The sequence below is a fragment of the Mandrillus leucophaeus genome, unplaced genomic scaffold, assembly GCF_000951045.1.
Source record: "Mandrillus leucophaeus isolate KB7577 unplaced genomic scaffold, Mleu.le_1.0 Scaffold18, whole genome shotgun sequence".
Taxonomy (NCBI): Eukaryota; Metazoa; Chordata; class Mammalia; order Primates; family Cercopithecidae; genus Mandrillus; species Mandrillus leucophaeus.
The window spans coordinates 6,737,313-6,764,766 of record NW_012101809.1 but is presented as its reverse complement, the minus strand read 5'-3'; the positions used below and the strand labels follow the sequence as shown (position 1 = coordinate 6,764,766).

General features: G+C 40.7%; 1 protein-coding gene across 1 annotated transcript in view; it reads right to left on the bottom strand.

Annotated features, from left to right (window-relative positions):
* Positions 1–27,454, bottom strand: part of SORCS3 (sortilin-related VPS10 domain containing receptor 3) — a 618,532-nt gene that overhangs the window by 174,267 nt on the left and 416,811 nt on the right. Inside the window, exon 6 of the mRNA XM_011977522.1 lies at positions 5,536–5,600. Within this exon, the coding sequence (XP_011832912.1) occupies positions 5,536–5,600 (65 nt within the window). The remainder of the gene's footprint in view (positions 1–5,535; positions 5,601–27,454) is intronic.

Here is a 27,454-nt window from a genome sequence, read left to right as displayed (position 1 = left end):
TAGCTAAAAGACCATATCTCTTTATTCCTCAAAAAGATAAACACAAATTGAAAACGTGGTTCCCATGGAGATCGAGCAGAAAGAGTGGTATCTCACAGCTGCTGGTGCCCACACTTCAGCCCAGGACAGTGTAACCCTCTATCAGGGCTTGGAGAGTCATTCATTTCAACACCCTTCCCAGGTCCACCTACCTGCCTGGGCAGATAGTGCGGGCAAGCTTGGCAAGTCCAGTGTCATCAGGCAAGAAAACACCTGGACACAGAGCTGAGGGTACTGGATAAGTCTGTCTGCTCAGAGTACAGTACCTGAGAAGCAGGGTACAGGATGTGACCTGGCCTCATCACTGATGCTATTCTCTGGTCTGCTCCTCCACCACTTGCCTGGGGCCACTAGACAAGCCAGTTGGCTTCTCTATTTCTCAGAATCATTCCTAAGTTATGAGCCACGTTAGTCTGGATTGGGGACCAGGGAAACAGAGCAAAAGCTGCCTTGTGCTCCAGAGATGGAGGCTGGGGTCTGAATGAGCTGAAATGAGTCCTAGTTTTTCATCTATCACTTCCTGTATCTTAAATGTGAAACAAGCAGGCAAAAGAGGCAAGTAGAAAGGAAGGTGAAGTGACCAGAGATTGACAGGTACCATCCATATGTGAGACTGTAGCTGGGGGAAATATAATTGCTTCATGAAGCTTTATCACTATAAACAGGCAAGGATGGCCGAGACACCTTGGTGTGCAGCATGAACTGTGGCTCAGGAAGCTACCTACCTGTTCGCTCGTAGGTCCTCTTCAACCCAGCTTCACTAACCTATCTCCATTCATTCTTTTCCAGGTCATAACTTACAGCCTTGCACATACCACCTCTCATGATTCTGGGAACTTGCAAGATTCTTCTCCCTATCCAGAATGCTCAGATAATGTCCTACTAAGCCCTAGTACCAAATCAAACATTCTCTATTTCTGAGATGGTTCCCCTAACTTGCTTAGGTTATTAGTCACAATCTCATTTACGATTCAACACAATATATTCCCAACTCTATTAAAGTCCTTGTCAAAGTGTGCTAGCAACATTGTAATACTTGTCCATCATTTGCATTGTCCATCATTCAAATACAAGTCTAGAAGCTCCTTGATGGTAAGGATGAGATCACATTCACCTGTGTGTCCCCTCAGTGCCCAGTATATATAGATTTTAAGTAAATGTTGATTGGGTAAAAGTATAAGTAAGCAAATGAATAAGTGAATGAATGAGAAAAGAAGCAGGAATTTCTGTAGAACTAGAAGTCAGGAACTATGCCTCCTAGCTTTCATTAACCACAAATTTTAATTTTAGTATTTTAATACAAACATATTTTTCAATGTACACACAGTGAGTTTTTGGCATAGAGTTCTGTAAGTCTGAACAGATATATAGACTTATGTAACCACCACCACAGTCAGGTTACAGAACAATGACATCATCCTAAAAAATATGTCATGCAGATTTTCATGTCAAATACTTTCTCCACTCTGGGAGCCACCAGTAAATTCTCTATCTATATGGTTTGTCTTTCTCATAAGATCATATAAATGGAATAATACAGCATGTAACCTTTTGAGAACAGCTTGTTTTACTCAACGTAGCACCTTTAAAATTCATGTGTTGCTTCAAATATGAGTAATACCGAGTAGTATCCTATTTTGTGGAAGTGCCACCGCCTATTAATACATTCACCCATTCAAAAATATTTGTTTCCAGTTTTTGGTGATTATTAATAAATCTCTACAGACATTTACTAACAGGTCTTAATGTGAATATAAATTTTTCATTTTTCTAGGCTAAATATTCAGCAGAAGTGGGATTGCTGGGTTATAAGATTGTATAACTTTATAACAAACTACCAAAATATTTTTTCAGAGTAGCTGTACTATTATGCATTCCCACCAGCAATGTATGAGAGTTCTATTGCTTTACTTCTGTGCCATACTTGATACTGTCATTTCTGTTTATTTTGGTGATAACAATAGATATACAGTGATATATCATTATGGTTTTAATTTGCATTTCCCTAGTGTCTAATAATGTTCAGCACTGTTTCATGTGTTTATCTGTAATCTTTATATTTTCTTTGCTAAATGATCTGTTCGAACTTTTTTTAATGAGCTGTTTTTTATTGCTATGTTTTAAGCATTCTTTATATGTTCTGGCTACACATCCTCTGTTGGACATTGATTTGCATGTATTTTCTCCCAGTATTTTAACAGTATCTTTTGAATAGTAACAGTTGTAAATTTTGAGGAAGCTTAATTTATCAATTATTTATTTTATCAATTTTGCTCTTAGTGTGATTTAAAAAAACTCTGTCCAACCCAAGGTCATAAAAATTTTCCCCTATGTTTTCTTCTAAAAGTTTTATAATTCTATATTTTATATTTAGATCTATGATCTACTTGGAGTTAAATTTTGGAGAAGTTATGAATCATTGTATAAGTTGTGAATCATAGGTTGAAGTTAATTTTTCCCCAGATGACTGCCCAATTGATCCAACACCATTGATTGAAAATAATATCCTTTCTACACTGAATGGGTTATATCCTGCAACCTTGCTCAACTCACATATTAGTTCTAGGAAATTTTATTATGGATACCTTGGGATTTTCTACATAGGCAATCATGTCAATGGGAATAACAGGGTTTATTTTCTTCTTTGCAATCTATATGAATTGTATTTCATTTTTCTTGCTTTATTTCACTGCCTAGGACTTTCAGCATAGTGTTGAATAAAAGTATTAGGAGTAAATATTCCTGCCATTTTACTGCTCTTCAGGGAGAAAGCATTCAGTATCTCACCATTAAGATGATGCTAATTTTAGGTCTTTTGTAGATGTCCTTTATCAGAAGTTTCCTTCCCACTAGTCGGAGGTTTTTGTTCGAATTTGTTTTTTTGTTTGTTTGTTTCTTTTTTTCCTATTACCAATTAGCTATGTGAATCTGGGCAAATCTGAGTTAAACTACCAGGTCAGGAAAAACAGTAAATAAAACATTTTTGTATTTTTGATGATGCTCAAACGATGGTAGAGATGTGTGTGTGTGTGTGTGTGTGTGTGTGTGTGTGTATGCACAAGTGTGAGGCAGCACTCACTGCATACCACAAAGGAAAGACATTATGCATTTTGTTAGGGTATGCAAATAAAACATGCCCAGATCAAGGCAGTTTTGCTATGTGCACTTTCTAAATAAAGTTGAGTTAGGGGCAATTTACTAGATTGAAAAAGCATTCTTTTAACTATTAAAAATTGATTTTAAAAACCCTAGAATTCCAGGGGAGGATTTATAATGAAAAAATAAAATAAAATTAAAAACCTAGAAGATGGAACAGAACTAATATATTCTATACTTTAACCTAAGTACAGCACATGACATTTATCCCTGTTATATTTCTGCCTGCCTTTATTCAATTATTGAATTCTGGCAATAGGCCAGAAACTGTTCTATGTGTTCTGCATTTGTAATCTCATAAAATTTCACGGAAGTCCTGCACCATAGGACTCATCCCAATTTGGACCAGAATTCTTGAACTTTCAGAAAATAAATTTTAGCTTAATGTAAGAAACTACATTTTTTTAAAGGAGCTGTCCAGCATCAGAAAATAATGTGTCTAAAATAATGTGTCTTAAGCCTGAGCTCACGGAGCCTGAGAATGTACTATTAGAGGTTTGGGAGAAGGGATTCCTACACCAGGTCAGAACTCAGACCATCCTCCAACTCTGAAATACGATGACCATGATAGATCACAAATATGGGCCTAAACAGGTTGACTTAGGAGGCAAAGCCCACGCGAGAGTTGTCCTGAAAACTGGCCTGTGGGTCATTTTCTGGGACTGGATATTTGCTGTCCTCCTCCTGTCCTTCTATGCTCCCTGAAACCCCTATATTTCATCCTTCTCCCAGTTTCTTTCTCAGCCATAAGAATTGAATAATATAATTTTGAATCCAGACTCTACCACCCTTATGATCAGTAATTTAAGTGTGTGACAGTATCTCCTTAAATTCCCAATAGCTATTCAGTTAAAAAATATATTTAAAAGAGTGTAGGTCATCCCTGGATGTCTCACAGATTTACATCTATTCAAGGATCAAATGAGATGAAAAGGAAGGAAGCAGGAAGGGAAGGAAGTAGGGATGGAAGGAAAGAGGGAGGAAGGGAAGGAGGGAGGGAGGGAGGAAGGAAGGAGGAAGGGAAGGGAAGGGAAGGAAGTGGGGCAAGGGAAGAGAAGGAAGGGGGCGAAGGAAAGGAAGGAGGGAAGGAAGAAGGGAGGGAAAGAGGGAGGGAGGGCAGGAGGGAGGGAGTGGTACAGAGTGGCAGAAATATAGTAACAAATTCTGATTACCTTCTAACTCTTTTAAAAACAAAACTAAATCAAATAAAACATATTCCCCCAAATGCATGTTTATGGCATGCATCTATGGTTGGCCTCCAACAGTAGATTTCTCCTGCAGAAAGCACATGCAGTTTTACTTAACAGACTCAAGTCAAAACAGAATCGCCTTCCATTTATACAACATTTTTGAGTTTCTCTAATATTCACCTTCTATTTGATTAACCTATAATCCTGGGAGGTGCTCCAGGCAAGGATGAGTATTCTCGGGTCATAGAGGAAGTTACAGCCCAGAGAGGTTAAGGAGTTTTTCCTGGTCTCAAGGCTAGAGGGTAACAGAGCCCTGGACCCCAACTCACAGGCAGGTGCTTGTTCTGCTGCACTTCTGCATCACCACTATTAGATTATTTGGCTCTGTTCTCAATCTAAGATATGCTAATTATATTTTTATACATTTTTATTTAAGCTGATTTTATTTTTCCTGCATGGAGAAGAACCCTTTAAGTATAAACAACTCTGAAAAGAATAAAATGCTTAAATTGGTACAAAATGATGCTTTCCGAGTCCAATTTTGTGTAAGAAGTACACAGCTGCACAAGGTACATAGTGGGTCATGTGTTTAAAATCTTGCAATTCCACTGCTAGAAGAGTCCCTTTTTTGCAGGGACAATATAGAACTTGCTCATCACTCTCTCTCTCTCTAGGGCTCAGAACCATGTCTGACACATAGCAGGCCATCCCTAAATATCTCGAATGGATGAATAAACAGTTTTGCAAATAATTGCCCCATTACATTTTTTGGTAAGGTTGCCTATATAAAGGGTTCATACTCTGAAGCAGGCAGTCCCTGCAATTTGCCTTATGAATGCAAAATACCATGATGAGTTATGGACATTCCTCTTCAAATTACTCTGAAGATGCCAAAGAAATTACAAATAGGAGCCTCAATTTCATCACATTAACTCATATCCCCAGAAAATTCATTCCCGAGAGTTTGTTTCAATGAAAAGTCTCCCTTAGGAAATGACTTCTCACCCCTACTCTGGGAAATAAGGATGGATATGGCTGTAATGGAGCTCAGGGCTTTTTATCTTTCCAAGTCATTAAAACACAAATTGGGGGAGGAAAGAGACCTGCAGGCAGATCTCCCTGGGCCTAGCCTGGCTGTAGCAGAACTTACATCCGTCCGTGGTCCGCACCTCCATGTGCACCAGGTCCGCCTCCTTATCCAATCCGGCCACCGACCTAGGAAACGAAGAGAGAGACAGAAGCTCAGTGACAACACCGATACCAGACAGTGAAGTGGGAGGCACTCAGGGTCAAATGCTACTCAGAAATCCACTTTCTCAAAGACGACCATCCTGCAGTCTGGGAACCAGCAGAATGTGGCCACTGGCAGTCCTCACAGTGTGGCTGCTCCTAGGAACTGTCACCTATAAGGGTCACAAGACATGAGTACTGAATGGTCAATGAGTCAATGATTCAAAAAAAATAGAGAAGAATACAGAGTGCATAGTCATGCTGGCCTACACCTTGCTCATGGCCTTCTCCACGTTGCACCTTCCCAGAAGTTCTCTCTTCCCTAGTGTCTTCCATCTATCTCCTTTGTCTTAACCTTCTTGACTCCTTCCACCACTTCCTCCTCCTCTGCCCTCCCACTTTACCTGCCTGTTCTACCCAATGGGGAAGACGGTATTGCCTCAGTTTGGACTGTTTGCTTCAAGATACTCCTTCCTTCCTGAGTTTAATCCTAGGTATCCTTCTTTATTCCTGCCTTGAAAATAACAAAAGTTTGGCAATATACATTCAAAATCTGGTCTGACAAGGACAAAATTCTCCTGGTGACCAAAGTGGAAAACCTTAAAGGTCTCTGGCCAATACCTAGAAGATGGAGGCCTAAGAATCCCTATAAATAATCCTCATAGATCTCCGACCTTTCACACATAAAGCCCAGTCAGCTGTTTCCTAAATTAGAGACCCAGGCCAGAGTAAGGCCCAGAAAGCCCACTGAAAAGAGCCAACACACATGTTAAAAACTCATTTACTAAAGATCACACAATCCACTCTCCCTGGCAGGCTCTTACTTACAGTCTAATGGCTCAGATTTTATACACTATTCTAAGATTTGTATTCTGGTTTTCCAGTCTTCGATAGGGAAGCAGCAGCAAGTTAGAAATGGAAAGTAGAATTGAAAATGGTGAGAACCAAGAACTGATACTTCGATAGCAAGAGAAACGGAAAACTTGTGAAAAACAGACCTAAGAACTCAAAACCCAATCTTCCATGCCACAAATCCCTACACTTCTCAGTAGCCCTGGGGGCATTACTGTAACACAGCACAATTCAGTGCTGACATCTATGTTGAGGGGCTGAAGGCACAGAAGAAAAGAAACAGGGGCTGATGGCATCCAGGGTACCCTGTTTAAGAAATTAAGGCTGCAAGTGGTATGTTTTAGAAAAACTAAAATGATTTGTATTGGTTAAAATAAAATTATTAGTTCAGCTGCAAGTGTTATGTTTTAGAAAAACTAAAATGATTTTTATTGGTTAAAATAAAATTATTACTTCTTGAAAGGTCAAAATTTAGTTATCTGAAAGTTCATTTATGTAAAATACTTCTTTCCTCAAAGAGGCTGAATGAATGAGGCTTCACTCTAATGGGTTATTTTTCCCAGTGATCATTGACATTCTATCATTTCCTTTTTCTTTACCTCATTTGATCCTAACAGCAAACCCCTAAGGTAAGGAGAGCAGGCATCATTAGTCATATTTGACTGAAGGAGAAATTGAGGCACAGAAAAAAATGGATGTCTGACTAAGGCCACACAGGGACTAGGCCAAAATTAGAGAGACTTCCTGACTTCCAGCAGGAAGAGCTCCAACGTCCTTATCCACTCATCTCCCTGCCCCTCTCCTTCCCTAGCGAACTCTCATTCCTCTTTCCAAGCTCACTGGGCCTTGCCCCTCCAGCAGTCCTTCCTTCCGTAGTATCACTGCAGAGCCCTTTCCCTGCTCCCAAAGCATCCTTATCCCAGTGGTTCTCAGACTTTACAGCTAATGACAGCCCTGGGGGTAACTTTGAAATACACAGATGCCTGGGTCCTCTTCACCAGACCAAAGAAATAAAAACTTTTACAGATGGGACCAAGGCATCAGTATTTTTAAAGGTCGCAGGTGATTTCCATGTGCAGCCATGTTTGAGGACCACTGCTTTGCATGACACAATCAAATCATGTATGCAACTGCTAATTCATTTCTGTATCTTCTCTATTTGGTTATAAACTTTAAAGTAGGATCCTGTCTTATTTATTTTTGAACCATTGGGACCTATGTATGTAGTACATATTAGGTGATACTTAAGTGTTTACTGAACTAATAAACAACTGATCTACCTGTGACAGTGCCAAAATTTAAATGTAAAACACTTGAGGCCAGACACACAGAGGACTGAGGGTACCACAATGGACTATATGAATACTTTCTTTGGTCTGAAGCCACCCTGCTTTTTTCTTTTTTTTTTTTTTCAGAAGAGAAATGTCTCATTTTATTAACCCAATGTATCCCAAATGTATTTGACCACGGTAATTTTTTAAAAATTTTTACTTTAAGTTCTGAGATATATGTGCGGAACGTGCAGGTTGGTTACATAGGTATACCTGACATCAAACTATACTACAAGGCTACAGTAACCAAACAGCATGCTACTGGTACCAAAACAGATATATAGACCAATGGAACAGAAGAGAGGCCTCAGAAATAACACCACACATCTACAACCATCTGATCTTCAACAAACCTGACACAAACAAGCAATGGGGAAAGGATTCCCTATTTAATAAATGGTGCTGCGAGAACAGGCTAGCCATATACAGGAAACAGAAACTGAACCCCTTCCTTACATCTTATACAAAAACTAACCCAAGATGAATTAAAGACTTCAACATAAAACCTAAAGCCACAAAAAAACCTAGAAGAAAATCTAGGCAATACCATTCAGGACATAGGCATGGACAAAGACTTCATGACTAAAACACCAAAAGCAATTGCAACAAAAGCCCAAATTGACAAATGGGATCTAATTAACCTAAAGAGCTTCTATGCAACAAAAGAAACTATCATCAGAGTGAACAGGCATCCTACAAAACGGGAGAAAAATTCTGCAATCTATCCATCTGACAAAGGTCTAATATCTAGAATCCACAAGGAACTCCCTGTTTCTTTATAGCACGCTGGTACTCTCAGGATTAGAAGTTTCTCAGTTGTTATTCTTCCATTCTCTCCCCATGGTCACTGGCAGAGTAGCATTCAGAGAATTGGCACCATACTGACGAAGCCTGATTGTGGTCAATAAATACTATGTTCTATTAACAAAGAAAGAAAAGTCTGCTTGTTGGGAGCTTAAAACAAGGCAACCAAACCAATAAAACAAGCAAAGAAACTCTTCACTCAACAGGAAGGCTCACTTCCTTCCATCTAGTTAAAATCTTTCAAGGTTGAAAGCAAGAATCAAGTTCTCCTGGAAACCTTCCCTGGTCATGCTAGCTCACACTGATCGCTCTCCTTTACAATTCTAGAGAACCCAGAATGTGGATCACACATCCTCCAGCACTTGCATTATTAAGCTGTTCTCTTGAGTTGGTCTTGGCTCACTAGAATGGACACCTGTGGTTTGGGTCTGCTCAGTATGCTTTCCTGTCATCCTTTATGGACCTGTCTACCTGACTGCAGCTATGTGCTTTTGGCCAGGCTGGTCAATCACAGCAGCCCATCCCTCTGAAGCCCTGGGATGTCACGTGATCCAGTAGGGTCATGAGACATCTTGGCTATGGTGATCAGGTGATCACAACTTAAAAGACACCCTCAAGACTTCTCTTACTGAAGCTGTTAGGAAAGAATGGTCTCTCAAATCTGGTCACCAGGATAAATACTCCTTGCCTGATAGGAATATCAGGTCTATAAAAATGATGTACATATACAGAGAGAAAAAAAATGACAATATGACAGAGAGACAGAGAGGAGGTAATATGAAGACAATAGCCAAAAGACAAAGAGAAACAGAAACACACAGAGATAGAGAAACAAACAGAGACAGAGACAGTTCATGCACGTGTGCAGCTTCACATACATTCAGCACCCTCCCCCCACCCACACACACACATACATCTAGAGAATCCAGAGAGTCAGAGGTTCACACAAACAGGGAAATACACTAAGAGACAGATGGACCACTATACACAGCTAAAGGTCCTTAAATCTGAATCCATTTCTTAGTTCCATCTCAGGTTTGTAGTTTCTTGATACATACGAGCCCATATGGTGCCTTTGTTTGTGAAGGTGTGTGTGTATTTATTTGCTTAAGCTATCGATTACAAATAGAATGATTTTTATAAATATATGCAGCTCACCAGACAGTAAACTTCCTAAGGCCAGAGACCCTAATTATCTTTATTCAATATTTCTCCTGAGTTCCAGCACTACTCAGGATTAGGCTCCCCTTTGGACGAAATGATAGGGGTAAGAGATTTGTACTTCAAAATTGCTCTGTCCCTAGGTCCACAGGGGAGGAAATTAAGCTGTTCAGCTGGCCAGAGGTATAGTAAAATAACTTGGATGCTGAGGGTAAGAAGAACATTCTTCACCACAATCTGAGCTGTGGCCTGAGGCCCTCCTCCAGCCCACAGAGGGAAGCCGCTGCCCACCTTCTGCCATGCCGATGGCGTTAGCCTAGGCCTTTTCAACATTGGCACTGTTGACATTTTGAGCTGGATAATTCTTTGTTGTGGAAGATGTCCTACTCATTGCAGAATATTTAGCAGCATCCCTGGCCTCTGCCAGATGCAGTAACCCTCCCGCAGTGGTGGCAACCAAAAATGTCTCTAGGCACTGCTAAATATCGCCTGGTGGGGATGGTTGGCAGAATCACACCCAGTTAAGAAGCACTGCCTTGGCTGGGCGCAGTGGCTCAAGCCTGTAATCCCAGCACTTTGGGAAGCCAAGGCGGGCGGATCATGAGGTCAGGAGGTTGAGACCATCCTGGCTAACATGGTGAAACCCTGTCTCTACTAAAAAAATACAAAAAATCAGCCGGGCATGGTGGCGGGCGCCTGTAGTCCCATCTACTTGGGAGGCTGAGGCAGGAGAATGGCGTGAACCTGGGAGGCGGAGCTTCCAGTGAGCCGAGATGGCGCCACTGCACTTCAGCCTGGGCAACAGAGGAAGTCTCCGCTGAAAAAAAAAAAAAAAAAAGAAGAAGAAGAAGCACTGCCTTAGCTGGACACGCTTAACTGCTTGCACTCTGAGCCTCCCCTGGTAACAAGGCAGCAAAAATAGGCATTCAGGAACTGCACTTCCTCACCTAGCACAAACTGCTGAGAAGACCATGAACTTATTGTTATTTCGAGCCATATCAATTCACCAGGAAACTATCTGACATTCATCGGGTGTAAGCAATCAGGTCCCTTGTCTTAAAGTCCCAAGTCTCCACTTCTAGAAACTCAATGCAAGGAAAGTACACACAAATACACCAAGCAAAGAAATACATGATGCAAACATTCAGAGTTTTCTTCTTTAGGGAAAAGTGGAAGTCATAAGGGATAAACTTGTAGAAAAGTTTGGGAAAGTGTATATAATGATGATGATAAATGCTAATGGGTATTAAGACCATTCCTGTGTCAGGCACTGTGTTTGGTGTTTATAAGCATTATCTTCATTAATTCTCAAAATGAACTTTTAAGGAAGGTATCATTTATCTAATTTTTCTCTTCAGTAAAATGAGAATATCACATAATAACAATTCATTGATATTAAGAGTACACTATGTGTTAGCCATATTTAAAATGTTGATTTCGCTTAATCCTCGCATCAACTCTATGAGTTAGGAATGATTTTTTCTCTACTTAAAAAGGCACAATTAGTCATTAAAAGCTTAAACAACTTGCCCAAAAACATGTAGCCATGAAGCAACAAAACTCGGACTCAAACCAGGAAGGTGGCTTTGAGCCATAAGCTTAACTTCTCCTGTAAGCTGCCTCTCCTAGCTGGTGAGAAGAATGGGATTTGTGCCCATCCATCTCTCCTAGAGTAAGGATCATAAACATCATGCCTCATTGCCTCCCTTTCCCCAACACGTAAGTCCCTTTAAAGCAGCATTTTAGGAAATACAAATGCATTCTGTATGCATTTTCAATATTGTAGAAAATTTTGGTTCTAGACTACATGAATTTGGAGTCACTCATATTGAAGGTAATTGGTAAGAAGGAAAAGTTGAGAATAGAAAAAGGAGGTTGGGCCAATGGTAGAGGAGTAGTGAGTGAAGATTTTTGCAAAGAAACCTTAAGAAGGATTAAACATGGTTGAAGAAAAAGAAAACTTAGGGCTTGGGCTTGACTTTTTTGAGGTCTGTGATGATAGAATGAGGTGAGGCATGTGTAACAGGGGCCGTGACATTGCCACAGGTATTAAGGAGGGGAGCAGAGGCATGCCTGCTCAGATATGCCAAGCAGGTTAATAATTGCCCCTGGCACCACTTCCCTCTCAAGCATCCAAGTTCCTTCACATTTCTAGGACCAAATTTAGGCCAGGATAGACCAGAAGGCCAGGAGCAGTATTCAGTGCAGAACTAGCCACAGGACACATAAAGCTCCCTGTGCTTAATATCTGCAAAAGAGTACAGATGAATTTTCAAGCATCCTATTAAAACTGTCTGAAAGAAAAAGACTCCTAGAAAGTTTCTAGAAAGCATCAGATAGTAAAGATACATTGTTTCAGTATATAAGTATATATTATTATTGCTAATGTAAATAAGTAATCAATAATTCCTTTATTTGAGTATGCTGTATTCCTACTTTTAATTAAATGACTATAAAACAAAATTTTATAGGACAAAATAAAGATGTGAAGATCAGATATGAATTTATGAAAACCCTATGAACACTCAAAAAGTACTTAATCATGGGCCAGGCGCGGCGGCTCATGCCTGGAATCCCAGCACTTTGGGAGGCCGAGGCGGGCAAATCACGATGTCAGGAGTTTGAGACCAGCCTGACCAACATGGTGAAACCCTATCTCTACTAAAAATATAAAAATTAGCTGGGTGTAGTGGTGTGTACTTGCAATCCCAGCTACTTGGGAGGCTGAGGCAGGAGAATCACTTGAACCCGGGAGGCGGAGGCTGCAGTGAGCCAAGATCACACCACTGCACTCTAGCCTGGGCGACAGAGTGAGACTCTGTCTCAAAAAAAAAAAAAAAAAAAAAAAAAAATTACTCAATCATGAATTCTACCACAGGGATTTTCTGAAGACTAACATTCATGACTGGGGTAAAACTAATGTTTTCCAGTAGATTTTTCCAGTCTTCTTCAAGAAGGGAACTAGGATCAAGCCCTCTGTGTAAACTCTTCATCACATATGTGCAAATAATGATTTTTGGTTTCCACATCTATAAAATGGAAGTTCATAATACCTACTTCATAGAGTTAGAAGAATTAAAATGAACTAAGTAGTAATCCCTGAGAACAGTGTCTGACACATAGGATGCAGTCTTTACATTTTGGCGATGACAATATTATTTTCTATTGAAAGGACAGGATAAAATAATATACTTTCCTGCCTGTCTTCTTCCCCCAACTCCCCCACTGACACTTCTACATTTGTTGAGTAACTAATGATGGTAGTGTTGTTCAAGGCACTAGATATAAAAAGTCCTTGCTACTAAGAAGTTCAGTTTAAGCACCTTCTCCCTCTCTAGATTAAGTGTACATCACAAATCCTTGGAACCAACTCTTGACAAGGCTCCTGTAAAAATCTGGTCTCCTCCCCAGTGAAGAAATCTTTGTACTGAGTTGCAAGTACCTTTATTCCCCCTTATTAGACACAATGGTTGACCTCACAGGGTTTTACTGCATAGTGTATCAATTGATCCTACCACAGCACTTGGCACATGGTAGATCATCAGTAAATACTTGTTGAGTGAATGGTTATAACACTTTCATTCTGTTAGAAAAACTTCATAAGCATGTGTCTGCATCTCAAAGACGAACTGTCTTATGACCAAAAGAGATCTCACTTTCCTCCCTGTGTCCCAGGTCATGTTTCTCTTTAGATTGTTCGCCTTCTTGAGGGTATTGTCATTAATTGGATAACAATTAATGAGCTCAATAATAGCACAAGAATCATCTGAAAATTTCCATATTTGGGAATCCTTTTGAGTTCTGACCAAAGACCAAGAAAGGACACAGGGAACAAAAGGAAGTAGGAAGCCACAGCCAAAATTCCAGGGAAGAAATGGAATCAGCTCCTTGAACCACACACTCACAGGTGTTACTAACAGAAGTGCCAGAAAAGGTCAAGTGGCTTTAAACTTATTTTTAGCAACTTAACCCTTTGTGCAAACAGTCTCCAAATCCTGCCATAAAAAATAGGTCAGATAGGAACTTCTTGGGAACCATAACCGCTCACCCAGCCATGATAGTCCTCAAGAGAGCTGGATGCTACCTTAGAAACATCACAATCCTGTCCATCCCCATTCATGCCAAAGACCAGAAACCAACCCTTTGTAAAGACACAGCTAGAGTTTGTGTCAGTGGCCATAGAATCCAGTTTGGACATTAGTACCGGCCTCTTCATAATACACTTAGCTCTTGGTCTTGGAAGGGAGTGGCAGGACCAAGATCCTGTGTGTTTTTCTCTCTTTGTGAGTCTTATTTCCAAGGCAAAAACTTTCCCAGGAATTAAAAACACTGAATATTGGGATATGTATGAGAGAAATATTGAGGGTAAAATACTCATAAGGTCAAAGTATGAATGCTTTATAAACTGATTAGCTAGACATTTAAATTTTAAAATGATAATTTTATTAATATTATTTTAACTGACAAATCATAGTTGTATACATTCATGGGGTACAATGTGAAGTTTTGATACACTGTATGTATAGGATGTAAATTATTAAGTCAAGTTAATTAACATACCCATTACCTCATTTATTTATCATTTTTTGTGGTAAAAAAAAATGTGAAATATACTTTATAATTTTGAAATACACAATACACCATTTATTGAATAGGGAGTCCTCTTCCCATTGCTTGTTTTTGTCAGCTTTGTTGAAGATCAGATAGTTGTAGGTGTGTGGCCTCATTTCCACGCTCTCTATTCTGTTTCATTGGTCTATGTCTGTTTTTGTATGAGTACTATTCTGTTTTGGTGGTGGGATAACTTGCTAGCCAAATGCAGAAGATTGAAACTGGACCCCTTCCATATATAATATACAAAAATCAACTCAAGATGGATCAATGACTTAAATGTAAAACCCAAAACTACAAAAAAAGAAAAAAATCCTGGAAGACAACCTAGGAAATACGATTCTGGACATAGGAACTGGAAGATTTCATGATGAAGATGCCAAAAGCAATTGCAACAAAAGCAAAAAATGACAAATGGAATCTAATTAAACTAAAGAGCTTCTGCACAGCAAAAAATTCTATCAATAGAATAAACAGACAACCTACAGAATGGGAGAAAATATTTGCAAACTATGCATCTGACAAAAGTCCAACATCTACAAGGAACTTAAATTTACAAGAAAAAAAAAAGACATTAAAAAGTGGGCAAAAGACATGAACAGACACTTTTCAAAAGAAGATATATATGTGGCCAAAAAGCATATGAAAAACAGCTAAACATCATTGACCATTAGAGCAATGCAAAGCAGAACCACTATGAGATACCATCTCAGCCAGAATGATGATTATTAAAAAGTCAAAAAATAGCAGATACTGGTGAGGTTGAGGTGAAAAGGGAATACCTATACACTGTTGGTATGAGTGTAAATTAGTTCAACCATTGTGGAAAGTAGTGTGGTCATTCTTCAAAGAGCTAGAAACAGAACTACCTTTTGACCCAGTAATCCCATTTTGGGGCATATACCCAGAGGAATATAAATTGTTCTATCATAAAGACACATGCACGTGAATGTTCATTGCAGCACTATTCACAACAGCAAAGACATGGAATCAACCTAAATGCCCATCAATGGAAGACTGGATAAAGAAAATATGGTACATATACACCATGGTGCACCATGCTGCCATAAAAAAGAACAAGATCATGTCCTTTGCAAGAATGTGGATGGAGCTAGAGGCCATTCTTCTTAGCAAACTAATGCACGAACAGAAAAACAAATGCCACATGTTGTCACTTATAAGTGGGAACTAAATGACACAAAGAGGGGAACAACAAACACTGGGGTCTACCAGAGGGTAGACAGTGGGAGGAAGGAGAGGAGGAGAAAAAATAAGTATAGAGTACTAGGCTTAGTACCTGAGTGACGAAATAATCTGTACATAAATCCCCCAAGACATGAGTTTACCTATAAAATAACCCTGCACGTGTACCCCTGAACCAAACATGAAAGTTAAAAAAAAAAAATAAAGGCACATTTAGACCAACTAAAAAAGAAATATACAATACATTACTATTGACTATCATCACCCTGCCATATCTCAAGATACTTCCCCAATTCACATCACAAACTTTCTCTCCCTTTATGTCTTTGTTCAAGCTGCCGTTCCACCTGAAATACTCATTCTAGTCCACTCTACATATTCCCTGCTTATGGCCTAGCTCAATATTTAGCTCCTATGAAAGCTCCTGACCCTGGCTGAATATTAGAATCACTTGAGGAACTTGCCAAAAATATTAAATACCAATGCATAGGCTCTACTTCTTCCAGAAATTCTGGAGTAATTGGTCTGAAGCAATAGTCCTCTCATTGTGATTCTGACTGCAGCAGCTAGCATCAGAATCTTCTGGTGGGCTTCTTGGAACACCAATGCTGGGCTCCACCCTCAGAGTTTCTGATTCTGGAGGTCTGGGCCCAAGAATTTGTATTCTTAAGAAATACATAGATGGCATGATGATGGTGGTCAGGACTCACACTTTGAGAATCACTAACCAGGACTCAAGTCTAGGAATCAATAGCTTTTAGATGCTCTTGGGTGATAAGAATGTGAAGTCAGAGCTGAGAATCATTTATTAGAGCCCAAGATACAATCTCAGACTGTAACAGGTGCTCCTTTCCACAGATCACCGATGCAGCTCAGAGCACAAATTCCAGAGCCAGACCCTGGCTTAGAGTCTTGGCTCCATCACTCACTCACTGGGGGATTCTAGGCAATTTGCTTAACTTTTCTATGCCTCAAATTGTTTCCATTGGCACAATGGGGAGGTAATAATGGCACCCCTGTCATTGTTTTTATGAGAGCTAATTGATTAAATGTATGCAAAACATTTGGAACAAAGAGAGGCACATGTTAACACTTTGCAGTATGTAACACTTAGTATGATAGTGCTCAAAGTATCTTAAGTGCAACTAATATTTATTGAACACCTTTAATGTGCCAAGAATTTTACTATTAATTTAGATACATTATCTCAATCTTTAAACAAACTTTGAGACAGTAATATAATCTTTTTTTTCTTTTTTTCAGATGAGGAAATGGAGATTTTAAAATGTCCAGTTGTGTAACTATTGACACAGAACAAGAAAGAGATGGAGCCTGGATTCAAGCATAGTCTATCTCACTCCACCTTCAGTTATTCGTACACCTGACTTTTATCTCCTTCTTGATTTCATTCTTCTTAAAGACAGGCTCTAGATCTGACTAAACTGGATTTTCTTCCAGTGCCTAGCGCCATGCCTCCCTGTGCATTTCTTAAATATCTGTTAAGCAGATGAATAAATACATGAATAGGAACAATAACCCTAGCAATATGTTTAGGATAAATGTTGAAAAGAGTCCCATAATATGGTGAAACAGATTTCATTCATTTAATTAATCTCTAGGCAATTAAGTGAATAAAGTCTTCATTCTATATTATTATGCTGCTATTTTCACCATTTATCCTCAAAGCAGTATTGGAGCTGTCGAACACAGTCATCTGTGATTTGCTTGACAAATGTGATCGTCCTGCGAAAACGCTGGGGCAGCAAGAACTCAGGGATATCATCCAGCTCAAATGAACACGGCTTCCTCTTGTGGGCACTTTGGAAGCTTTCCTCCCAAATTATAAATATTCCCCCTGCCTCTGTCAACTGCTCCCTAGCCCCAGATTCACAGATTTTTAGGTGCAGACACCGACACCCATGTCTGTACTATGAGGTCCTGCCTCTTGTCAACAGCTGAGTAGATCAGGCTACACCCACACACCAAGTTGCATCAAAGAAATTATTTTCCCAGACTTTGGGATTGGTTTATGAGACCGTAACATGAGACTTGGAGCAATTAGTCTTGGATATCTTAAGCTGGTCTTCCAGATAGAAGAGAGAAGCAGAGACAAGAGACAAAAAGAGAACACTCTATGAGGTCCTAGCATAGGGTTCTTCCTAAAGTCTAACTATATGTATTTATTACTTGGATCCTAATACCACCCCCGTGTATGTGTGTGTTTGTGTGTGTGTGTGTGTGTGTGTGTTTAATTAAGTCAGTTTCGTGCAACCAGAGAGTCATTAATGATACACCCTCTAGGAAGTTACTCAGAATATGCACGACCTTAATGACACCTGCATAGCTATTGCCCCTTCATCCTTCTGGTTTCCCCAGCAAATTAAAAGGTTCACTGACTAGATTAGTGTTCTTCAAACCACAGGGTTGGGACTTATTAGTGGGTCATGAAATACACTTAGTGAATCACAACACAAATAATGTTTCATAAAATCGAAGAGACTGGAATAGAAGATACTAGAGTGCATCTCATGTGGTAGACTAAGTACTTTTCATGTAACTTCTGCTTAAGTTATAAAAACACATAAGTTTATACTGGGTCACAAATATGACACAATTCCTACTAGGAAAGAAGGAAGGGAGGAAAACTATATGGTCTAATTTAATCTGATATCTTTATATATTCTAGATGGCTGGAACCAAATCCAGCAGCCACATGAAATAGTTTCAGGGCAAAGAATATGCATGTCAAGAGGCCAATCCCCACGGGTAGAGAAGTTCAACTCAACCAAAGAATCCCAGTGAACTGTAGCCATCACCACGTCATATGCTGGCAGTAGTCATTTTAAACGAAGATTTGGTCCCTGGGATTTTATGATTGTGTTAAAGTAGTGAAAATCCATGAAAATTTACCTAAAGACAGCTGAACAACTGCTCTACTAGGAATAAGACAAACAGTCCCTTGGCAAATACTTACTGAATACCTACTGTGTGTAAGCACTCTGGGAACTGTTACACAGCCTACCACATGGCCCATTTGTTTATAGCATATGTGTGAGTTACAGGCTAGCATAGCTCCAATGAACAGTTCCACAAAGGATTGGGGCTTTAAAAGTGGGGGTAAAAGAGAGGAACATCTACATGAGGCAAAAATTGTCCTGCTGGCCCACCAGTTGGCCTGTGTCTCCTAAAGCAAGTACTTCCCGAGGGCTACCTGTGCACCCAGCATGGAGACCAGTGATGATTTGAAGGTCAGGAGGCCAGGGTGGATGGAGGGGCTGATAAAGTGGGGAGTACTCAATTTGAGAGAGAAACAGTTTTATAAAGGCATAGAGACAACTTAAAGGAAAACAATTAGGAACGAACAAAGCTCTCACCACCCTGCAATTCTCAAGCTCAAGCTTAGGATAACATAGCACTTGTGAAGATTTCACTTACACACTGCGCATCATTCCAACTCACGTGCATTTGTAGACAAAAGTTTGTCTCTCCTATAGTCCAGTGGTTCAGAGAGGAGCTTTGGTGCCATAGGTCCCAGATTCTCATCTCAGCTCTACACTTGTTAATTGTGCTACCTTGGGCAAGTTATAGTTAACCTCTCTGAACCTTCAAATTGATATAACAATCAAAAATCTTCCTGATTTGGTCTTGGAAATGGTGAAATGAAATGACGCATGCACATATTAATGAACATGTATACCAGGTTCCAAGCGCTTTATGGAACATACAGAGACACACAGGCACACGTGCACACAGACTGATTTCCACACTTCCTGATTATGTAGAAAGTAACTAATAAAAACTTGTGTTGGAATGGAATAGAAAGCACCGGACTGGGATAAAGACCTTGATTCTGACCACGGTCACACTGACCAGCTGTGTAGTTTTGACTAAGTTACTGATCTCTTTTGGTACAGTCTCTTCCTCTGCAAACTGAAGAGGCTGTCAGGGCTAGGAGCTTTAATGAGACTAGGGATTCCTTCCTTCTGTGGTCTCTGGTGTTCAGTGACTCCACAGCCCAGGAGGAAAGGGGCATTCTGATTTTCCCCTCTGCACTGGCAGCTGTTACACTTTTGATTGTGAGAAAGCCTCCTGTTCTGCTCCGTCCCTTCTCGCCCCCTTCTTTATAGGGAAACTAATGAAGCGAGTGTATTAAAAGGAAAAGGAACTTCCTGCTAGTGAGGTCCCCAAGGTGTCACTCCCCATCAGCAAGGACACACCCATTAGGAGAGGGCTTCTGTGAACATCCCTGTGCTGCCAGAACGCACCTGCACCGGCCCCTAAGCAGGGACCAGAGAATGGAACAGGGAGGGCATGGGCAGACGAAGGAGCTACTGGGATCAATGCACAGGAGCCCCCAGCACTTGGTATTTCACAGAGCATGTTCACGTTATCTAATGTTAATAGCCTTCATCTTAGGAGGTAGACATCATTGCTCCCAATCCATAGATCAGCACACTCAGAAAGCTGAGTCACTTAAGATCCTTAGCCAGGTGAAGGCAGAGCTGGGACTCACCCTGGGCTCTGCTGACTGAGTCAGTGCTCTCCTTTCAGTAATGTGGGCTTTCCCTGCTACCTCTCAGATGAGCCACCATGCCACATGTAATTAGATGCAAGATAATGTGGTACTGACTGGAAGTGCTGAAGGAATTCAGGGAGTTAATTATAAAAAGGCAAAGGGCATTAAGGAGATAGTTTGGGAGGATGGGAGGATGTTTTGTGGAAGTTCTAGAGAAGAAAGAAAAAGGAACCAGGTGTATTTATAGGCTAATAATGTGCAGAAGGGAGGAAAATGTGCTGCCTCGGGCAATTTTAATCAAGTTAATGGATGTTGCCAATTACTGTGGTAACATTTTTAATTGTATCTCAGCTCTGAAGAGAATAAAATCAGAATTTCCTAGTCTTCGCCTCGGGACTACTAGGGGCATGCATTTTGCTACATGGTATCGGAGTAGACAGACCTGACCAGAGTCTACACTGACAGCCCACTTCCTGGGAAAGCCTTACTTACAGCTCTCCCAGACCCAGACTGAGATTGTAATAAATGGTAGAAAATGGGCATCTGCTTTATGAGTTCATAGTATAAGTGGGTCTGGAAGACAACAGGGAAGAGGTTGTAACCATATGGGGACCCCCAGGAAGAAGACAATAACCATAGTAGCCCCAAGGTCAATGTAATGATAGCTAGAGACTTCTACACTATCTTATGAGACGTGTTCCTACCATAACATATTGCTCTGTATGTGTTATCTCACTGAATTCACGATTTGAATAGTGCCTGCCTCCCCTCTAGACTACACTTTCCTTGAAGGGAGGAATCTTGGCTGCTGTGTCCACCACAGTAACTTCACCTCCTAGCACGAAACTGGCATTCAATTATATTGTTGAACAAATGATCAAAACTCTGACAAGGAATGTACTACGTTTGTCTGCATTTTGCCAATGAGAGACTAGAGACTCAGATAAGCTAAGGGACTTGTCTAAGTCACTGCAGCTGATAAATGACAGCTCCCAGTTGAAACACAGCTCACACAGACTTGGCTCCACAGCACATCTGGTGATGCACCATGCAGTCTTGTCCGGACCCGACAAAAAGGGAGGAGAGAAAATACCCGGCACGTATGAATGAGCTACTCTGTGGCAGGCACCTTATTTCTTTATATCATTTAATGTTAAGAAGTAACCTATAAAGTATGTATTTCCCACAAGTTGAAAATATGAAAAATGAGGTCCTTACTGAAGAAGAGTTTAAGTGATTTGCCCAAGATTCCTCAGGCAGCAGAGGAAAAGTGGCAGGATTGAAATGATTCCACAACCTAACCTCAGGAGATTTCCCTTTACTTCATGGCTTCTCGGAGAGTTACACACACAGAGATCAAACTGCATCCTGAATCACAAAACACTGAGGAAAAGAAAATAAGCGTCTATGGTTCCCTGTTCCTTCAAACAAATCCTTTAGGGACCACCTAGGGGTAAACTGTGACAGGAGTAATTCTTGTCTGATGCCACACCCCCACCCAGTCCGAGGTACCAGCTCCCCTGGTACCTCTGATCTCTACATCCAGTGGCTCCATGCTTCTCACCCCCATGCCTCCCATGCTCATGCCTCCACTCCCTGCCCCAGAACTGAAGAGACTTCCTCAGTGAGGCCTGCCCTTGCTGCCTAACATTCTGTGCTCTAAAATCAACTACCAGTAGCCTCATGGAAAGGCACAAGCCCACAGCCAATAGCAGCCCAAGGAAAGAAATGGAACAAATGAAAAGATCTTCAGCAACAAGCCAGGGTATCTTGGGTGGAGCGGCAGAGCACACCGGCATTAACCAGTTAGACCCCCTACCTGTGTACCAGACTGAACACCTTGTGTCCAGCGTCCTTCTCCAAGCAGGGGACACGTGGGTGAAACTTCCCCTTCGCCTAGGCCTGAAAGGGGTCACAATCTAAGTGAACATAGGTATCCAAATCCCCGCAAGATCTCCACACCTGTAACTGCACATAGAGCTCATGTCACAGACCCAGTCTTCCTGGTTTAGAAGTTAAACCTGGCTGATCTGAACAACAGCCAGCTCCAATTAATCATCACTGGTCCTTTTCTGTCTCTTCCTCGGTGTGACCTTGTTCAGTGCATTTTATTAAGAGGTAGTAACACCATATAGTAGGGTAAAGTATGTAGTGTACACAGAGAGAACTGGGTTTAAATCCTGGCCCCACTACCCAATAGCTACATGACCTTGACATGCTTCCAACCTCTCTGGGCCTCAGAATCCTTGTCTCTGAAAAGGGAATAACAGCAATATTTACCTCACAGGGTTATGGTGAAAGTTAAACCAGATAATACTGTGACACCCCTACCATAGGCTTAGGAGTACTCACTACGTGCCTGCCATCAGTGTTTGTGGTCTTCCCAAGGGATCATCATTCCTTGATCCCAATTATTGTCATATATCCTTAACCCCATTTTGCCTGCATAAACACTGCTATAGACACATCACCTGGCTACGGGGAGAAACAGGCAAAATTGCCAGATCCTATTTACACACAAAGCTATTGAATCTACCTTATCACCACCAAAAGAGAGAGAGAGAGAGAGACAGACAGAGACAGAGAAGGAAAGAAAGAAAGAAAGAAAGAAAGAAAGAAAGAAAGAAAGAAAGAAAGAAAGAAAGAAAGAAAGAAAGAAAGAAAGAAAGAGAAAGGGTTTCCTCCTAAACCCCAGCACATTCCAGTGGCAATAGGTGGAAAAGTCTAGGCCCTGGAAAACAGTGCAAAATGAGCATGCATAGCACATACATAGCCCTGGCACAGAGCGGTTAACCTCCTGTGAGGTACTGCTCATGCTCGTATCCATCAGCTCAGGAAGGGCTGCTCAGGGGAAGATCAAGAAGTCACACCCTCTGGGACAATTAAAATTAAAATGAACCAGACACTCTGGAATCCTCTCTTTGGAGCCATTCTGCCTAGTCTAGGGCTGGGGCAAAATCACTTAATAGGCCCTTTTTCATCTTTAATTTGTCTGAGAAAGTTTACAAGATCAATTGCTTAAAGGGCTAATGTGAGAAGATGAGGCAGCAAGTTGCTCAGGGCCCAGAGTCAGCTAACTCCTCAGCTTCTAACTAGAGCCCACAGGGACCCACTTATATAAAGCCTGAGAGCTCATCACCTCATCCCAAACTCTCTCTAAATAAAGAATTTGAATTGCAACCCAGCAAGAATAGCATATCAACCTCCAGCCAGCCAGCACTTCCCAGGAATCTCAGTAGTATCCTGTATAAAACGCTGACACTTTTGCCCTGAGTAGGGTTCGTGAATTCAGAGGCTGCTCTTCTCAGTCTTTACACCAAGAGACCCAGGAACCTTGCATCTTCAGCTATCTGAAGTGATGCAACATGAAAATAAGGCCAATGGGCTTTCGAGTTGCATTAGTTTAAATCTCATTTCTATGTCTTTCTACCTGTGTGACTTTGGAAAAATTACACAAACTTAAGCCTTGGTTTCCTCATCTATAGATGGGGATAAAAGAGAGCTCTGTGGGTACAAAAAATAGTTAGAAAGAATAAATAAGACCTACTATTTGATAGCACAACAGGGTGACTATGGTCAATAATAACTAATTGCAAATTTTAAAATAACTTAAAGAGTATAAGTGGATTGTATATAACTCAAAGGATAAATGCTTGAGGGGATGGAAACCCTTTTCTCCATAATGTGCTGATTTCACAGTGCAGGCCTGTATCAAAACAGCTCATGTGCCCCATAAATATATACACTTACTATAAGCCCACAGAAAACACAAATAAAAAAATTTAACAAACGAGAGCTTTGTGAGCATTTAATTGATGTCAGCAATGTGCTTAGCATGGTCCCTGGACTTACTAAATGCTAGCTAACATTCACTGCCCAATATGCTTAGTCCACCTGGTGCCAGCACATCGTACTCCTTCAAGGAGTAAGTCAGGATGGACCAATATCAGGAAGCTCGTGTGTTTCATGGGGAAAGCAGGACTATACACAGACTTCGTTTTAGCCAGGATTCTAATAGCTGTTCCATCACATGAGAGTAGTGACAGCCTTTCATTCATTTTATTCTTTTCCTTGTTGCCTTTACTCCTGGAGTAAATTAACCCTCCACTTGATTCCCTCCCCATGGGAAGGCACAGACAGGAACGATGCTGACTGATGACAGTTTTATTATACCACGTGATTCCTGGAAACCGCATTAAAGAAAAAGTTGCCCCTTCCAGGAGTCCTACACTCTCCAAATGGAAACACAGCCCAGAAGGGAAATCGCTCATCCCAACTGAACCGGACAATACCTCTCCCAGGACTCTTCAGTTTCTCTAGCAGGATACTTGCTTCTCTTCTCCCATCACTGTCTGCATATTTTCCTTAATGATGGTAAATTAAACTGAACTTTTTCTGCACAACTGGCTCTGGGGGATTCTAGAAAGCCTGGGAAGGAAGTTTCAATTTGTTCGCTTGCTGAGAATGAATTCTGCCTCATATAACTCCTGACAAATTGCCATTTTTAAAGGGTTTGTTAATTTCCAATGAGCAAATGGCACATCAGATATCTTGTTTATTCGACAGATGCTCCTGAGCTAAACAAATGGTTCTTGTTTAACAAACACGGAAACATCTTGTCAGCTTTGCTGAGATCATCTTATTTAACTATCAAGGGAGGGTCCTGTGATTTGTAGAGAAAATATGAACTACCTCTCTCTCATGTAGAGTTCTTAAAAGGGCGGGGACATTGGTTTCCATGGAAAGAGATGATGTGAGGTTCCTAGATCACAGGCTGGGAAGCTGCTCTCAAACAAAGAATCTAGGATTTCTCCCTTTCTCTGAAGATGTCACATATTTCTGATTCAGATCTACTTGATCCAGAAACCTCCCTCGTGCCGTCTGAAAATTGGAGACACCGAGGTGGTGTAAAATCAGAATTAAAATCTCAGCTTTAGAGTAACACTGCATTGGATCCTGGCTGTACCACCTACTAATTAACTTGGACTGATAACCACTCTCAACCTTAGTTTCCTCAACTATGATGTAGATCTAGTAAGACATGAAAGGTAAAGATGCTGATGATATTCACAAATGTCCATACCCTTTTTTTTTTGAGATGGAGTCTGTCACCCAGGCTGGAGTGCAGTGGTGCGATCTCAGCTCACTGCAAGCTCCGCCTCCTGGGTTCACGCCATTCTTCTGCCTCATCCTCCTGAGTAGCTGGGACTACAGGCGCCCGCCACCACGACTGGCTAATTTTTTTTTTTTTTTATTTTTTTTATTTTTCAGTAGAGACAGGGTTTCACCATGTTAGCCAGGATGGTCTCAACCTCCTGATCCACCCGCCTCAGCCTCCCAAAGTGCTAGGATTACAGGCGTGAGCCACAGCACCCGGCCCATACCTTTGTTCCTAATTACATTTGAGGGAATTTGAATGGAGCTGAACCCAGGAATGAATCTCAGGAGCGGAAAGAAGAGACATTGGGAAGAGCTCAATTCCTATGTCCTCCGTTATTCGGAAGGAGTATATGTACATGTTTGATAATGTGGTAGCTCACTGACTCCAGTCAGAAATGAAATCTGAACAGAGTAGAGCCCTTCCAAGCCTCAAAACTTCAGCCTGATATCATAATTACTTTCAGCCAGAAAGCTATGGATCTGGCTAGACTGCGGGATAGGGTGGGATCGATGTGCGGGGACTTGGAAAGCAAGAAGGGAAAGAGATCAACTTGCCAGGAGCGTGCAAGGACACACGGAGAGAGATGATGGCTGACCTCTGTCAAGTCTGAATGTGTAATGATAAATCCATCTGTTGATAGGTGCAGCACAGTACAATGTATTAATTATAAGAGGGACGACATTTCAAAGGCTCCCTGCTGGAAAGTATCACAGAGAATTACCTTGGGACTACATCGAAGTCACTGAAAATTAATTTACTCCACGGTATTAGATGCTTCAGAAAGATGCAAAGTGAAGTCGACTCCAGCTGAGCGTGGCAGAGCCAAGCACCATCTGAAGGAGTTGCGGATATTAACACATCTAAACTCAGGAAGAGCTGCAGAAGAATTCCCTAGGTATGGTTAATTACCTTATGAAATCTTTACAGCAACTCTATGAGGTAGATGGCATTATTATTGACATTAGGCTGATGAGGAAACTAAAGCTTAGAAAATCTGACCAAAATATTAGAACTTCCAATAGAGACGCCAAGAGGTTTGTCCCAGAAACATGCTCTTGGCCACAATGAAAAGGTGTTAGAGAGGGTTCAGGGAATTTCAAAAGTTTTGAGCAGAACTTTAAAAGATAAGTGCATTTCCTGGATTTGCCTAGAATTGCATTCCCTGCCTTCATTGGCCTGGCAAAGGGAGGCAAAAGACCTGAAGGCATACAATCTTATGGCATGTAAGCATAACAGTGATTGGTGTGGGGTATGGGTGGAGACAGACTAGGATAGTACATGACTATGAGTTTGGAAAGATGTTCCAGAAATTTGTTATAAGAAAGCATTCTGTGTCATGCTAAAGAATTTGTACTTTCATATCGAGACTAGTTTTTATCTGTCTTGATTTCCAAAATGATATATGGCAGATGCTGTTCACATGTAAGAAAATCAGGTGAACATATTCTGATTTTGAGTAAATCTCAGATAATCTTTCATGAAATCCTGCATAGCAAAAACAATGATTTACATTCAATATATCTCTTTATGATCTATATAGGCATCTTACTAAGGTCAGTAAGAAATATTAAAGAAGCTGACACATTAGTTGTCATTCCATTGATTTCTATTCATTTAGGAATGCAAGTATGTAAGAATGACATCATTTTACTGATAACCTTGAATTGCCTCAAATTTTCAAAAAGAAAATGAGGGTGATAACTCATCAACATCAGTTCTTTATTACTGGCCACAAAATTTTTGTGACACACTTCACAAGGAATCATGACTCACCAATGTGTCATTATACTTTAATAAAAATAATTATCTCTTGACTTCAGCAGCAGAAGTTTTTAACCAAATGATAACCTCATTTAGCCAGTGTTTTAGGAAACAACAAGGCGCCATAAAGGACTGACTCAAGTTTTGGTAGTAAAACTGAAGGCAGAGAATCAGAGAGGAAGCCGGTTCAAGCAAAAGAAGAGGAAGACCTGGTTGAAGGAAGTGCCAACAGGGACAAAGAAGATGCATCTAGGGAAGGGGTTGGAGGGTGTAATGAATTCAGCAAGGGGACCAAGAGGGTGTGGGCAGCTGGACCCTACTGTTCAGAGGGACTGATGCAGTGAATAAAGGCAGTCTGGAGTTACTTGAGATTTCTAGGTCAGACAATTAGATGGATAGCGATATTGTTAACTAAGATAATCTGAGAAATCAAGAGAAC